The sequence below is a fragment of the Bubalus bubalis genome, chromosome 11, assembly GCF_019923935.1.
Source record: "Bubalus bubalis isolate 160015118507 breed Murrah chromosome 11, NDDB_SH_1, whole genome shotgun sequence".
In the NCBI taxonomy this organism is placed as follows: domain Eukaryota; kingdom Metazoa; phylum Chordata; class Mammalia; order Artiodactyla; family Bovidae; genus Bubalus; species Bubalus bubalis.
This window is the reverse complement of record NC_059167.1, coordinates 15,059,362-15,075,093: the sequence shown is the minus strand read 5'-3', so window position 1 is coordinate 15,075,093 and position 15,732 is coordinate 15,059,362. Positions and strand designations below refer to the sequence as shown.

The 15,732-nt window shown below is 52.4% G+C and overlaps 1 protein-coding gene across 1 annotated transcript; it reads left to right on the top strand.

Annotated features, from left to right (window-relative positions):
* The first annotated feature begins 442 nt into the window (after positions 1–442).
* On the top strand, positions 443–14,545 carry LOC102400300 (leucine-rich repeat-containing protein 74A). Its single transcript, XM_045162016.1, has 6 exons — positions 443–1,078; positions 3,793–3,888; positions 6,358–6,504; positions 10,225–10,332; positions 11,230–11,312; positions 13,711–14,545. The coding sequence occupies exons 1-6, from the start codon at positions 917–919 to the stop codon at positions 13,733–13,735; spliced, it is 621 nt and encodes a 206-aa protein (XP_045017951.1). The 5' UTR covers positions 443–916; the 3' UTR covers positions 13,736–14,545.
* The last annotated feature ends 1,187 nt before the right edge of the window (positions 14,546–15,732 follow it).

Genomic DNA, 15,732 nt, shown 5'->3' with positions numbered 1-15,732 from the left:
CTGTCTCCCTAGGAAGAGTCTCAGAAGGGATATTGCCGTGAGATGGAGCAAACAGATTTTAGTAGGAAAACATCTCTGACCAGACAGTTCAGAGTATATCCCATGCTTGCCACCTGCAATGTACGAGTATCTTACCACGATTCTGTGGCGTTGGGATCCCCCTGTAATTTTGTGTTTAAATGGATAACTGACAAGTTATTGCCTCAGTGTTCTGCTTTGCATGAGGACTGAGCCATTCTTACCCCCAGTTTCATGGATCTCAGGCCAACCCAGAGCCTGGGTTCTCCGGGAGGTGGGGGAGGCTGAGATGACGCCCTCCCCTCCCTCAGCCATCAATGTAGGGCTCCAGTCGCTGGATCTGAGCTGGAACCACCTCTACATCCGGGGAGTGGTGGCCTTGTGCAGTGGTCTCCGGGTAAGCCTGCGGGAGTAGAGCCAGGGTTGAGCCCGGGTGAGGATGACCAGGCCCTCTGTCCACCATCTTGAACCCCTTCTCCATGGTCACCATTGAGGACAGTGATCTGAGACCTCCTCAGGTGCTCTTCACAGTCAGTCTGCCTCCCACAACTCCTGAACGCGTGTCCTCCTTTAGTACAAATCCCTCCCAGGAAAACTTGCCCTACTGGGGCCTCATACACACCTCTGGGGGTAACTTCCAAGGGGCAGTTTAACTCAGGGCGAAGGGAATGACCTTCACCCAAAGAGAATGAGCTCTGAGACTCTGAGCCCAGCTGGGAGGGATCTGGAAAGATCTGGCCGCCTCTCTCCCGGGGACCACTGAGCACTCTGTCTGGAAGCCGGCCAGGGACAAAAATGGGGGCCCGCTGGCTGGATGAGTTGCCTGCAGCCTTGATGCTGGCGCTATTTTCCCTTCTCCCTGCAGTCTAACGTGTCGCTGAAGAAACTCAATCTCTCCATGAACAGCTTTGGGAACGAGGGGGCTGCAGCCCTAGGGGAGGTCCTCAGACTCAACAGCTACCTGACCTACCTAGACCTCAGCAGCAATAACATCACCAACGACGGGCTCTCCAAAATCAGCAGAGCCCTGGAGTTGAATGAAAGCCTCAAAGTTCTGAAGGTAGTCTTCACCCGGGCTGGCGACAGGACAGCTTGTGTGTACGTGTGTGTGTGTGTGTGTGTGCCTCCGTGTGTGTATAACTGCATATCTGTGTGTCTCTGCACCCATGCATGTGTGCGTCAGTGGGTGTGCATCTGTGTATGTGTCCCTGCGTCCCTGTGTGTGCATGCACGTGTGTATCTGTGTGGGGGGGGGGCAGGGGGGAGCGGGAGTGGGTTGGGATGTTGCTGGAGAGAAAAATCTACATTCTTGGCTGGCTTTATTCTGTAAACTCAGTGTCACACCCTCCACTCTCACCTGGCACAGGGTAGCAGTTTGTCTCTTAACTGGTTTTCCTTTCTCCCATCTGGGTCTCCTCCAGGTTTTTTTTCTTCACAAAGTGGCTTTCGGGATCTCCGTTCCCCAACCAGGGATTGAACCCGGGCCCGGGCAGTGAAAGCGCCAAGTCCTAACCGCTAGACTGCCAGGGAATCCCCTCCTCCAGTTTCTCTCCACACTGCAGCCAGAGTGTGCCTTTTGAGTGTAAATCTGGCTTCTAACCCCACCCCTACCTACTCTACTCCAGCTTAAGCCCCCCATCCCCCAGGGCCTCCATGGCTCAAACCCAGTCCTCTCCCCCAGTGTGTTTCAAGTTTACCCTCCCCCCAACTCCTATGCTCCAGCCAATGGCTCAGGGTCTTTTTTTTTTTTTTTTGGCTGTCCTGGGTCTTCATTATGGTGCACAGGCTTCTCACTGTGGTGGCTTCTCGGTGCAGAGCACAGGCTCCAGGCACGCGGGCTTCAGTAGTTGTGGTACAAGGCTCTAGGAGCTCCATGACATGTGGGATCATCCCGGACCAGGGATCAAACCCGCACCCTCTACCTTAGCGGGCAGCTTCTTAACCATGGGCTTCCCTGGTAGCTCAGCTGGTAAGGAATCCACCCTCAATGCAGGAGACCCCGGTTCGATCCCTGGGTTGGGAAGTCTATCCCTGGAGAAGGGATAGACTACCCACTCCAGTATTCTTGGGCTTCCCTGGTGGCCCAGCTGGTAAAAAAACCGCCTGCAGTGTGGGAGACCTGGATTCAATCCCTGGGTCGGGAAGATCCCCTGGAGAAGGGAAAGGCTACCCACTCCAGTAGTCTGGCCTGGAGAATTCCATGGACTGTACGGGCCATGGGGTTGCTGAGAGTCCTGAGCGACTTTCACTTTCACTTCTTAACCACTGGACCACCAGAGGAGACCGCAGGGGCTTTTCCATCTCCCTCCCTGCAGGACCTTGCCTACACCGCTTCCTTAGCCCACAGTGCTCCCCTGACTGGCCTAGTTGCTGTTCTGCCTCAGAACACAGTGGGAGCCCCAGTACCCTAGGCACCCCCAGGGAACCCTCAGATCCTGTTCACCCCTTCTCCTAGAACTCCCCAGAGTTCCTCTTTATATTCTCGTTCTGAGTGACTTGTCTGTCACGCACTAGCCTGAGAGCTTCCTGAGGACAAAGACGTATTCGGGTTTGCCCATTAGTATATCCCCTGTACCTAGCAGAGTCCTGGGTACAGGGGATATAATACTCTGCTAGGACTCAGGACTACAGGAGTCTACAGGATAGTAGTCTTGTCCAATTCTTGTGATCTCATGGACTGTAGCCCACCAGGCTCCTCTGTCCATGGAATGCCCAATGAATATTTATTAAGTAAATGAATGAATATGTATTTCATTTTAAATTAATTTGCTTATAGATGCTAATTTATAACAGAGAAGCTCCTGGGAAGTTGGCAATTGATGAAAAATGAGGCCTTGTATTAACAGGTCCCCTTTCTGGGGCTCCTACTTTGAGCCAGGATCTGTTTCAAGTGATTTGTCTCCTTATTCCTGGCCCAGCCCCATCAAGTGGGCTCCAGTAACCCCACTTGTCAGATGAAAAGACTGAGGCTGTGTGACTTGTCAGCTAGCAAGAGGCAGAGGGAAGTCAGCTCTACCTGGCTTTCTACTGCAGTTCCAACTCCCGCAAGATATGTGGGTGACTCGGGGGGACCACAGACGTGGGAGTGCTGGTGGAAGAAGAACAGGAGTTAGGAATCAGTGAAGATGAGCTGCCATTCAAGAGGGCAGTCACCCTAGAGCTGCGGTGACAAGAGGGAGTCAGGTTCTGACCAGTGGAAGTAGCTTGGTGATGGCAGACCACTCCAGGTGGCTGCCTAGTGACTGGGGAAGCTGAGAGGCTGGCCTGCCTGGATGGGCACCGAGTGTGATTCAGACAGGAAGAACAGACTCAGCCTGCCAAAGACTCAGCCTTGGGGGCCAACGAAGCCAAGGAAAGTTCAGAGACTCTGACTTCTAAAAGACTAAAAAACTAGCTCAGCAAAATGGCCACGAAGATTTTTTTCTGGTTAGTGAAATATAGGTGATTTCAACATTTTTTTCTACCGCTTTTAAATTTTTTCTACCATGACCAAATATTTTCATTTTAGATCCTTGTCATGCTTGCCTGTGCTTATCCCAGTGACTGGCATGTTGCAGGGCCCCAGTCAATGTTTGTTGGATGGATGGATGGATGAGCAGTGAGATGGACAAGTGGATGGATGACAGACAGACAGACAGGGAGATGGGTGCTTACAGAGAAATATGGAAGGAAGACATAGACTGTGGTTTGACGGGGATCTATGGAAACCGTGCTCTGAACCAGCCTTTTCTGCCCCCATCTCTGCCTCCTTCTGCCTTGCCCTTCCTCCCACAGCTTTTCCTGAACCCCATAAGTATGGATGGGGCTGTGTTACTTATCCTGTCCATCAAGAGGAACCCCAAATCCAGGATGGAGGATATTGACATTTCTGTAAGTCATCTGATGGTTCGCTCACACTCAGGGAGCATGCCAGTTGCCATGGCCACCGTGCCAGGTGCCAACAGCTCTGGGCCTCAGGGCCTACATGCTCCAGGAGAAGAAAAAACAAAACGCTCCTTTTGGGGTACAACTCTGCCCTTCTCCAGAGGTCCTTTCCATCGGAGTAGCCAATCAGTCAGTAACATCATGGTATAAAATTATTTGCCCGATCCTGGGAATCCAGGACCTGCACCCCCAAGAGCAGGCCTGAGGGCAGAGAGGAGGAACACCAGAATCAAAGGTGGGGGACCCCAGAACGGACCTGTCTGCAGTCAGCTTTGTCAATGGATGCCTCTGGGCCTTAGAATGCTTCCACAATCACAGGATTTTTAGAATCTGAGTATGAAAACACGTCCAAATCTGTGTTTTCATTTCATGACTCAGCCTACTCTAATCAGAGTAGTATTTGAGTGTAAAAAAAAAAAAAAAACCTTGATGGAGGCGGGAAGCTTGGGGAGGTGACTCCATTCTGTGGGTACTCTGGCCTGAATCATCCCAGAGGTGGGAGCTGTTGCCAACAATATCCTATACTTGTCTACCAGTTTATACTCTTTTTTTTTTAAGCCCCAAAGCCATTTTATAGGCGCCAACTCGTTTAGTTCTACTCTGGGAAGTAGGTAGAATGTATTCGTGACCTAGGGCTGCCAAGGCAAAGTACACAAAGCAAGTGACAAGTGATAGAAGTGTCTTGTCTCACAGTCCTGGAGGGTAGAAGTTCAAGGTCAAGGTGTTGGTCAGGTCGATTCCTCCAGAGGACTGTGAGGAAGAATCTGCTCCCTGCTTCTCTTCTAGCTCCTGGTAGATTGCAGGCAATCTTTGCTGTTCCTTGGCTTGTAGAAACCTCACCCTGGATCTCTGCCTTCAGCCTCAGATGTCACTCTCCCTGTTTCTGTATCCCAGTGTTCCCTTGTTACAGGGACACCAGTCATGTCGGGTTAGGGCCCACCCTAGCGACTTCATTTTAACTTGATCATCTGCAAAGATCTTATCTTATTTCTCAATAAGGTCGTATTCACAGGTACTGGGGTCAGGATTTCAGCATCTTTTTTGTGGGGATACGATTCAACCCATGACTAGTACTTGTCCTCATTGTCCCGCTTTACACATAAAGAACCTGAAACAGAGAAGTTAGGCCACTCGGCCAGGACCACGCAGCAGGTGTGAAACGCAGTGAGGAGTAAAGCAGGGCTTCTGCCTCCCACTCTAGAGTTCTGTAAAGGTGCAGTGTGAAAAGTCCTTTTACATTTGCTTAACGCCACACTAATACGGGGTTTTGTTAAGACCTTAATACCTTGCAAGTCTATCAGGAATGATGTTTGCGTTTGAAACCCAAGCTTCTTAGAACTGAATAATGAGTAAAAATTGGGTTTATATTTGCCACAGATTATAAAGTGTCATAAAAACATACCTGCTGTCCTTTGCACTTTGTTCCCTCGTCTCCTCCTCCCCAGCCCTGGCTCCTCCTTGTTCTCCGGTTTTCCTCCTCAGAGGTCTGCTCCCTGCTTGTCCCACAGCTCTGACCTGCACCCTGTGTTGCTGCCTCTGACCTCAGCCCCTGGGTCCAGAGTTCATTAGAGTTCGGCTCCTCCCACCCCCCTGCAGTGCAGGTTGGAAGATGTGAACTCCAGCACTGCCTTGGGGTGTCTGAGGGAACGTCAGACTGGTGCTGTTTAGACCCTAAGGTGGCATATAAACCCCTGAGCTGGAGTCTCTCTTGCCACTCCACATGATGCCACCATAACTCTAAGTGGTGTTGGAATCCCTTCATTGTAGACGCTTCTAGAACTTTCTCTAGAATACCTACAAAGGAGAGGGAGTATGTCTTCAGCCCTTAGCACAAATTGAGTTCTTTGAAAAGGCAAAAGATACTGAGAGCTGCAGCTGAGGGATGAAGCAGGTGGAGCACACCCACGGAGGCCAGGTTTGATCAAACAGCATCACACAGAGCACGTGCTCTCCTGCAGCCTCCAAGTGGGCATGGAGGCCCTTCCACAAGGCGGGGGCTCCCCATGTGCGACCGGATGGCTGGAATGAGGGGCTCTCTGCTAGGGCTTCAGCTCTGAAGACCAACACTGGGGTAGAAATGGGCTTTTCAGGCCCTTTGGGGGCCAGTCATGTAACCCCACAGCTGTGCCCGTCTGTCACACACAGACACTAGGCTCACCTTCTGAGAGCAGAGTGAGTTGACAGGAGGTGACAGGCCACCAGCGCCCAGCTAGGACACCTGATCCAGATCACGTGGGAAACTCACAAGCCAAACCGCCAGTGCTAGCAAAGGACAGCCGTCCCGGTCTAGGAGCAGCACTGCAGAACAAACTAGAAAAGACAACACATGCTTTGCTTGGGGGGAGCCCGCTGGTCTGGGAGATGGCGTGACGGCAGTGCCCGCTGCCCGATGGGTCCCCTCTCTCCCTGCTGCAGAATGTCCTGGTGTCCGAGCAGTTCGTGAAAATCCTGGATGGGGTGTGTGCCATCCACCCCCAGCTGGATGTGATATACAAGTCAGTGCAAGCCCTCTCGGCCAAGAAAACCCTCTTCACGTGGACAAACCCTGTGAAACTGATCCAGGTGAGCCCTGCTTCCCTCTAAGAGCCCCCAGAGGCCCCGGAGAGAGCTAACCTTTGGCTCAGCTCCCAGAATTTCTCCTCCCCCAGAGCGTCTTCATGGTCCTGTCTGACAAGGGACTTCTCAGCTGCAGGATATCCCCTCTGACTCTCAGATCCATCAGCAATGCTTCCTGATTCCCAGAGGAAAGGAAGTGCTTGGAACTGGCTAAAGAGGGAGGGCCGTGGAACAGGATGGTTTCTACCAGCTAGGCTCCTCCATTGCAACCAGAGTCACTGAATTGCTCTGTGCCTCAGTCTCTTCACCTGTAAAATGGGCATAATAATAGTACCCACCCCAGCAGGGCTGTGTGAAGGTTAAATTCTATACTCCACATGATGGACTTAGAACAATGCCTGGCATGTGACCAGCACACAATTCACAGAGGCTCTTTCCAATAGCTGGTAAGGATGCAAAGACATCCTGACCCTGTGGTCAGCATGGGTATTTGGTGGCTTCAACTAATGAGAAATCTGTAAGTCTTTTATATCTAGAGGTCACCTGCTCCTGGCTCCAGTCTTAAATTGTGTCTGGCAGTTGGAGGAAAAAGATGTAACAGTGGAAATAAAACTCAGAGAGTGTTAGAGCTGGAGGGAATGTTATAGCTCCTCTGGTCCAATGACCTCACAGAGCAGTGACTGTCCAGGCCTGGGGTTTTCACTCCCGGCTCTGCCCTGGACGCACAGGCGAGGGGCCTGCTGCTGGGGGCAGGACTGTTACCACCCGGGGCAGCAGGAGCTGGGAGGGTGCCCTGCAAAGGCAGTTCCGCATGGCATGTGCCACAGGACCTCTGTGCCTTAGTTTCAGAACCAAATAGGAGAGCTCTTGCATGAAAATTCTCACTGTAGGAAAAGTTCTAGAAAGCAAAGCAGTATCAAGTATCTTTATATCTTTATGAGTCAGTCGATGTCAAGTGAACAGAGGAGAAATTTGTTTTGTAAGTAGAGTGGGAATGGAGTTATCTAGTGCAAAGTGCCCTTGCTCCTTGTTTTAAAACAACATAGAAAAGGAATCCCAGAGGAGAGACCCAACCACACATACAATGTAAACCATAGGCCTTCCCCTCAGGGGCCCAAAAATCTGGCTGGGAAGACGGGATAGACACAGTCATTTCCAATAGAAAATGTCAGATGATAAATAATAAACAAGTGACCAAGGTAGCAAGTATCAGTACAATCCAAACTAGAGGTCACTGCAGGACTGGGCAAGCAGGAAAGGATGCCTCCTGGCAGAGGTGGGTTGAAGCAAGGGCCTTGACACGCAGAAAGGGTACAGGTGAGCCCCAGAGGGAGGGACGGACGGAGGGGGACTCCCACCAGCAAAGGAGCGGACAGGGAGTCACTTGCAGTGTGTCTGGAGGGGTGGGAACAGAACCACTTGGCTCCAGTCTCACAGGGAAGCCTGGGAACCAAGGCTGCAAAGGGAGGCTGGGGCTGGACGCGGCAGTCCTCAGACTGTAGGCTCAGAGTTGGGTTTGAAGTCAGGGAGCAGGGAGCCAGGGAGAGTTGTTGAGCAGAGGGTGTGATGTGAATCCAGCAGGACTGAGGGAGAGTATTTTTGGCAACAGGGAGAGAAAAGACCTGAAGGGGGTAAATATAAGAATGGGAAAATCAATGAGGACACGCTTGTAGTATTCTAGATATAGAACGGCAACTTGGCTGAAAAGGAAGATGGGAGTGGAGATATCCTTATGGAGCATCTCCAGGACTTGGTGAGTGGTTGCGTCTGCGTGTGTGTGTGTGTGTGTGTGTGTTGGGAGAAGAGAGACCTGTGGGAAGAGGAGAGAGGTGAAGATAACTACAAATTTCAAGCCCAATGGACTAAAAGAATGATGGTAATGTTGCCAGCAATAGGGAAGTCCAGTGGGGAAAAGAAGCTGCCCCTGCCCCCTCTACCCACTCTGACTTCATCCCTCCCATCTCCCCACCCTCCCATTTCAGCCCCACTGGATCTCTCCCCTTTGCTTTTTGCATCCCTTAAAGTCAGCTCTGGGTCCCTCTGCCTGGAACACTGCTCCTCCTGCCCTCTGTGTCTCACCCCCTCCTCCGCACTCCCTTGGTCTGCACTTGAGTGTCCCTTCCTCGGGCAACCCTTCTCAGGTTCCCCAGTCAAGAGTCAATGCCCTTGGCACACACTACCACAGCCCTCTGCTTCACCACAAAACTGAACTCTTCCAGGGCAGGAACTATGTTGGGTCTTGCCAAAAGCACCTCCCAAAGTGACAGGCCCATCCGCCAGTCAAGGCTCTTAGTTGCAGACCACAGAATCCACTCCACTAGGTTAAGCAAAGAGGAATGAATTACCAGAAAGAGACCCCAGAGACATGAGAGGGCTGAAGAAAAGCCTCCACGTTTAGATTCCAGAAAAGGTTGCCAGACACCCCAACTGGGTTACCAGGAGGGCTGTCCCTTCTGCCTCGGGCAGGAAGACACCCAACCAGGAATCACCTGCGGAATCGGGAAGCCACCCCCCCAAGCTGCCAAAGCACTCGGGTCACACATGCATCTCACCAAACGGCTTGGTGAAACCATCTCATTCCTACCCATAGCCTCAAGGGGGCTTGGGGAAGGCGGTCTTTGGTTTTCCAGCCTCTGTAACACATTATAGAGGTGGGTGAGAAGGAACTGGAGTGGGTGTAGCTTCTGCAGCCCTCAGTAACAGGGATCACAGAATCCAGCTGACTCAGGCTCTCTTCAGACCTGTTGGATTGAGGTGTCAGTGGGGTTCAGTATGGACTGGCGAGCAGCTGCTGGGGATGTGGAATTAGAGATGGGGGTCTGGGATTTACCCCGGGGTGGGGTCAGCAGAGTACAGCTGAGAGGGAGGTACAGGGAGAGGAGAGTGATCCCCGAGGAATTCCTCTGTGAGCAAGGGTGTCTGCAGAAATACCTGTCAGCACAGCTGCGCCTTGCCTTCGGCTTTTGAGAGTCAGAGGGAAAGATAAACCAGAAGATACTAAAAAGGAACCAAAAGAACACTTAATGATACTGGAAAGGAGCTCACAATATATAATACAGTGCATTTTATTAAACTATGTACGGTAGAAAGATGTTAGATAGATAGGCAGGCAGATGAAAAAAAATGTACATCAAGATGTTACCTCTGGGCAGTGGGATTGGACTATGGGTAATTTTTCATTTTCTTCTTTCTATTAATCTAAAATTACCTTAAAATGTGAGTAGCTACTATCTTTGAATGGAAAACAATGACATATCATTTTTAAAATACTCTAACACAGTACGTCTCCATATGAGGATGTTCGGATGAAATAATGAGAATCCTATGAATTCCAGGAGCCTGCTCTGCCCGTCCCACTACATGGTTCTGGTTTGGTCTTTGGGTCTCTGAGCTGACAACAGCCCTCTCACATCCACAGAGCACCGTCTCCGCTAGTCTTAGCAGGGGCGACCTCAAAGCTAAATAGTGCACATACATATGATCACCGCCCTATTCCCTCCATGCTGTGGGAGCTTAACAGCCTCAGCAACAATCCTTCCGCCCTTGGGATGTGGACCTGCAGGACAGCCTGCTCCGTCCGGGTGGGACAGACACGTGGGAAGCATCACGTGCGGTTCTGCCGGACCTCGGTCTGGGCAGGTGGAGGGTCGGAGGTGGGGCAGGAGACGAGGGTGGGGGGGTTCATACAAATGTTACAAAGCTCGTGGTGTCTCCTGCTTCTCCCAGAGCTACGCAGACCAAAACAAAATCTCCGTCCTGGACTTCTTCAGGAGCCTGAACCCTAGTGGAGAGATGATGATGCCTGTGGGCGAGTTCCGGAAAGCCATGATACAGGTAGGTGGATGCCTCGTGGCCGCAAGCACTGGGTGTGTGTGTGTGCGCGGTGTGTGACAGACAGAGACACGCACGAGCATTTCACAGAGCTTCCCCGTTGGCTGTGAGGAGCCAGCTGGTCCACTTCCTCTATCAAGACCCAGAGGCACAGCTAAACCTCCCTCCATCACCCCCTGACGTCATTCTCTACTGCATGGCTGGGTGCCACTGGTGACCCAAGATGCTGCCCAAAGACACACGTTCTTCATCTTCAAGGTCTTTCTCCCCATTGCATTTGGCTACTGGGCAGATTCTACAAGGGAGTAGGATAAGAGACCACATCCCAGTGCCCCAGTATTTTACCTCAGGCTGTATCGTCTTGGCTGAAATCCCACACCTTCAAGTGCAGGATATGATGGAGGTGCTGAGGAACCCTTGAAATGCAAATGTGAACAGGTCTGGCTTCAGAGCACCCCTAGGAAGGATGGGCCCTGCAAGAATAGGACTCTGTGGGGGTCCAGAGCGGGGATAGGACCCTCGGAGCTGGGCCTGTGGTGAAGAGGGCTGGCTAGACTCTGTACCAGGGAGGGAAGGAGGAACTTCCCACGCTGCAAAGTCACTGCCGCCCACTCCATCTGGACTCCCACCTCTTTCCCCCACAGGGCCCCCCAGATTGAAAGGAGAGGCTCGGGGGTCTGGGCAGTGACCCCCGGGTGTCGGGGGCACTTCTTCCTGCCCTGCAGGGTGTGTGGGTTCAGCTCCCTCAGATCTCTCAGTTGCCAGCTGTGGGCCCAAGGCGAGTGAGTGAAGCACTGTGGCGTGTGTGCGCATGTGTGCGTGTGTGTGTATGTGATGGGGAGGTCGGGGGCGGGGAGCAGAGAGCTCCACTGACCTTGCATGTTCTGTCCACCTCCTCAGCAGAACAAGGTCCCCATAAACCGGTACCAAGTCAGGGAGCTGATAAAGAAGCTGGGCGAGAAGACAGGCATGGTGGACTTCAGGTCAGCCCGGCCCCACTGCCCAGACCTCTCTGGGCTGCCCCTCTGCCCCTCAGAAGGCCCCCAGTTCCGTCTAAGGCACCCTGGCTCCAGGGGCCATGCTGGAGCAATGGGGATGCATGGAGCAGAGGGCAAGGCCCTGGGGTGGGGATGGGGTGTCAGACAGACAGACGAGAGGACAGAGGCGCCCTGGGGAACCGCGGGTCATTCAACTTTCCTGGAGCATAGGCAGCCAGGCAGGTGAGGAACTCCTTGAAGAGACCAACAAGGACCTTGACAATGATCATAACAGGGCCAACATCCATGAGCCCTTACCACATGCCAAGTACTCCACCAGTCAGCAGACAGGCGCCCGGATTCTCACAGTACCCAACGGGCACTAGCGTGCTCCCCACCCTACTGTGAAGGATGAAACAGAGCTTCAGCGAAGGAAGGCATGGAGCTAAGCACTTGCGGCCAGAAAGGGGCAGCTGCAGCCTTAGGACCCAGGTCTGCATGGTCCGGGCACCTGCTTCCCTGTGCCAGACCTCCGGGCTGAGGCTGCAGGACCCACTGGTCTGCACATGGCCCTGCAGCTGCGTGTCTTGAGGAAGCCCTAAGGAGACTGCCGGAGCAGGCCCCTGTCTGATCCTGCCCCACGGCCTTCCCCCGGGACCTCTGTCCCTGCCTCTGTCAGCGTCCCTCATGCGTGGAGGAGCTGCTGCCACCGCTGTATTGGGCTCTAATAGTAAGGGTGAGGCTGTGCACAGGGCTCTCAGTCTCAAAGTCTTTAGAATGGGGTGATAACCACAGCACCCGAGAGCGTTTCGTAACAATCGAGTGGAGACAATGCGCATGACGGGCTGGCATGTGATGCTCTTGGTCAGGAGCAACACCATCATCCAGCAAGCATTGCCCCAGCAGGGTGGTTCAGGCGTGCACCCCACCTCGAGGGCCCCCCACCCCGACCTGCCCTCTCTAAAGCACCACCTCCTGTTCCTTGGGACTGGTGGGAGGAGCCCAAGGCAGAGGGCTGAAAATCAGGTCGGGGTCCAGCAACCCTCCAGTTTTCATCTGAGGCCGTGTGGCCATCAAGAGGCGGAGCTGGGGCCTCAGGACCCAAGTGGGGAGCTCTAGCGGGCACCTCGAATTCCCCTGTGGTCACACACACTGCAGTTCTGTCACTTCCGATTGAAGAGCAGAGTTATCTTTCTTTTTTATTGTTGCTTGAAATTATCATTTTTTGTTACAAATCATATCTACTTGTAAAAGGTCTAAGTCCACAGAAGTGCCGTAGAGAGAAAATGAAGGCACTCTTTCACCTGCCCCCAACAGCTCCCGCTGCCCCCAGAGTGCACTTGTGAGCAAGCCCAGGTGCATGCTTCGGGAACTTTTCCCACATACTTGCAAACGTGTGTGTGTATGTGTGTGTGCGCTCTCCAAGTATTAAAAACATGGACTCTGGGACTGGGCCACCTTGGTTCCAACCCCAGCTCCACTCCTGTGGAACTGGGCAGTTTACCCAACCTCCAGGTGCCTCAGTCTCCCCATCTGTATATAGGGCTGGGAGCTTTCAAGGATTAAATGAGTTAAAGCCTATGAAGCACGTAGAACACTAGCTGGCATGTGGTAGACTCACAGTATTTTACTATACATTATTTGACCCTCACACACACACACACACACACACACACAGAGTCTCTTATCATAAGTAGAAGCATACCAGGGCTTCCCTGGTGGCTCAGATGGTAAAGAATCCACCTGCAATGCAGGATACCCGGGTTCGATCCCTAGGTTGGGAAGATCCCCTGGAGAAGGAAATGGCAACCCACTCCAGTATTCTTCCCGGGAGAATCCCACGGACAGGGGAGCCTGGTGGGCTACAGTCCATGGGGTCACAGTCAGACACGACTGACCGACTAACACACATGCACAGAACCGTACAATCACAGTCCTCTGACCTTGCTCTGCCTTACAGTATGGTTTGGTGAACTGTCCACGTTAGTATCTTTAGATCTATCTCAGCCTTTTCAACCACCGCGTGGTATATCATCGTGCAGAAAGAGACTCTCTTACCAACTGTTAGGTTATTTCCAAAGTTTTGCTGCCACGAGTAACAGTCACCAACTTTCTTTCGTATGTCGTGTCTGCACACCTGTTTGTCTAATGTGGGTTGGGTGGCTCAGACCCAGGATGAGCATGTCCACATTCTAAAATTAAATCTGCTGCCAAAGCTGACAACGTAAACCCACCCTCATCCCTGTCCGGATGCTGAACCTCACCTCGGGCATTGCTTTGCCAAGACGAGAGATGGGTTTACACATGGTCTCACTGGGGTTCGAGCCTGTCTGAACACTCTCGGCAATCAGCCGCTACTAGGCTGCATTGGCGCTCAGCGTTATCCCCTTACCTTTCAATCCAGTTTCTTGAAAATGACGAGGTCATAGCAACACGTCCAGTCTGGAAAGACGTCTTGGCGACAGAGAACTCCTGGCACGTCGGCTGGTGGCAGGGGAGGAGGCGGAGAGCTGGCTGAAACCTCGGTGGACAAACCCCAAGGCCAGGGCTGTGAGCCAGCCAATAAAGTCTGGCTTGGGTCTCCGGGCTGCTGATGGCCTGCCCTTCCCCTGGGAGCACCCTCCGGTTTTAGGGAGCCCGTCCTTGGCGGCCTCATCAAGAGCCATGAGACAGATTGGGAGCGCGTGGGGTTGTTGGGCGACAGAATGAGAGCAGTGGGGGAAAGGTCAGCGCACGCAAGCAGTTGCCACCGTGCTTGTAAACTGTGTCTAGGGGGCATGGCTGAGACTCGGCAGGAAGTGGCAGAGGGAGCGGGTGCTCAGGAAGTGAGGACGGGGCCTCTGGACGCACAGGCCAGGGTGTCACCTGGAGAGAGTCCGGGCGGGAGACGGAGCGAGCTGGCATCCAGTGTAGCCTGACACGGCCTGGCCACCTGACCTTGGAGCCTCGTGGTTCCACCTGAAAAGTGGGACAGCTGAAACCAAAGATCCCCCGTCAGTTCTAGGGATCTGCCATCCTGCATTTCTTTGTAAAATTGCTTGGGAAACGGAGGAGGCATGAGGAGCTTAGCAAAAGAAGAGCAGGTGTAGCCAAGAACAGCATATGTTGAGCCGGCAGGGGGAATGGGTGCCTTCAGGGGTTTTGATTAAGCCCGCCAGCCGCCTCTGGGACGAACAAGGGCAGGAACTGTCCTTTGTACCTGTACAGTGCCTGCTTATAGTAGGTGCTCAATAAAAACAAGAGGGTGAGATGAAAAAACTCGTGCACTTGGCAATTATTTTGGGCAAGCGAGGGAAAGCTGGGAAAGAGTGGGGGTGCCCAGGGGCCACACTTTGGAGCACCAGGGAAGTGCTGGAATGGCACCTGGGAATCAAGGCACCAGCCCTCGGGGTTCACTTTACTTCTTCATCAAGGGTGGAGGTGATGTTAAGCCCTTTCTGCACATGTGGTGGAATCATGATCTGAAAATCTCTGTACCCCTCCCCACAGCTTATTTTCCCCTCCCTTCCCTCATTCAGAGTCTTAGCCTAAAGTTCAATTTCTGTTAATTAGACTGTTTTATGGTCTCAGAGTCAAAATTAGGATGATGAAAAGAAAAGAAGGCAATAGAAGGAGTTTGTGAGCTGAAACTCACATCTACCCCACCCATCAGGGTATGTAGATATATTGGACTCCCCAAATAAATCGTATCCCCTTGAAGTCGGGGAGCTTGCCTTTTAAGACTATTATAACCTTGAAATTCTCCATCAAGTCCATGCTCATAACTGAGCATCCAATAATTACTGGTGTCTGAGTGGAACCCCGAGGATTATGAGGCTATTACATCAAAATTTGTTACAGACTGTAGACAGTTGTTCATTCATTGTTTGGTCACTCAGTCGTGTCCAGCTCTTTGCAACCCAATGGACAGCAGCACGTCAGGCTTCCCTGCCCTTCACTATCTCCCGGAGTTTGCTCAAACTCATGTCCATTGAGTCGGTGAAGCCATCCAACCATCCCATCCTCTGTCGTCCCCTTCTCCTCTCGCCTTCAGTCTTTCCCAGCATCAGAGTCTTTTCCAATGAGTCAGTCCTTCGCATCAGGTGGCCTAAGTACTGGAGCTTCATCTTCAGCATCAGTCCTTCCAGTGAACATTCTGGGCTGATTTCCTTTAGGTTGGACTGGTGGATCTCCTTGCTGTCTAAGGGACTCTCAAGGGATCAATGAAAACAGCAAAGTTTTCTCAAAATGTTTTTATTCACCTTTTGCCTAAAAGAGAAAAGGCAGCACATTTTCTTATCAAAGTTATTTCTGCGTGTGTAGTTTTGGAGGAATGATGGACATATGGAGAAGCCACCATCTGGGACCCTCCGGCCCACCCCTTGACACACACCCGCATCACAGAGGCCCAGCTGAAACCCTGCCTGCAGCAACTCTGGAACCTGCC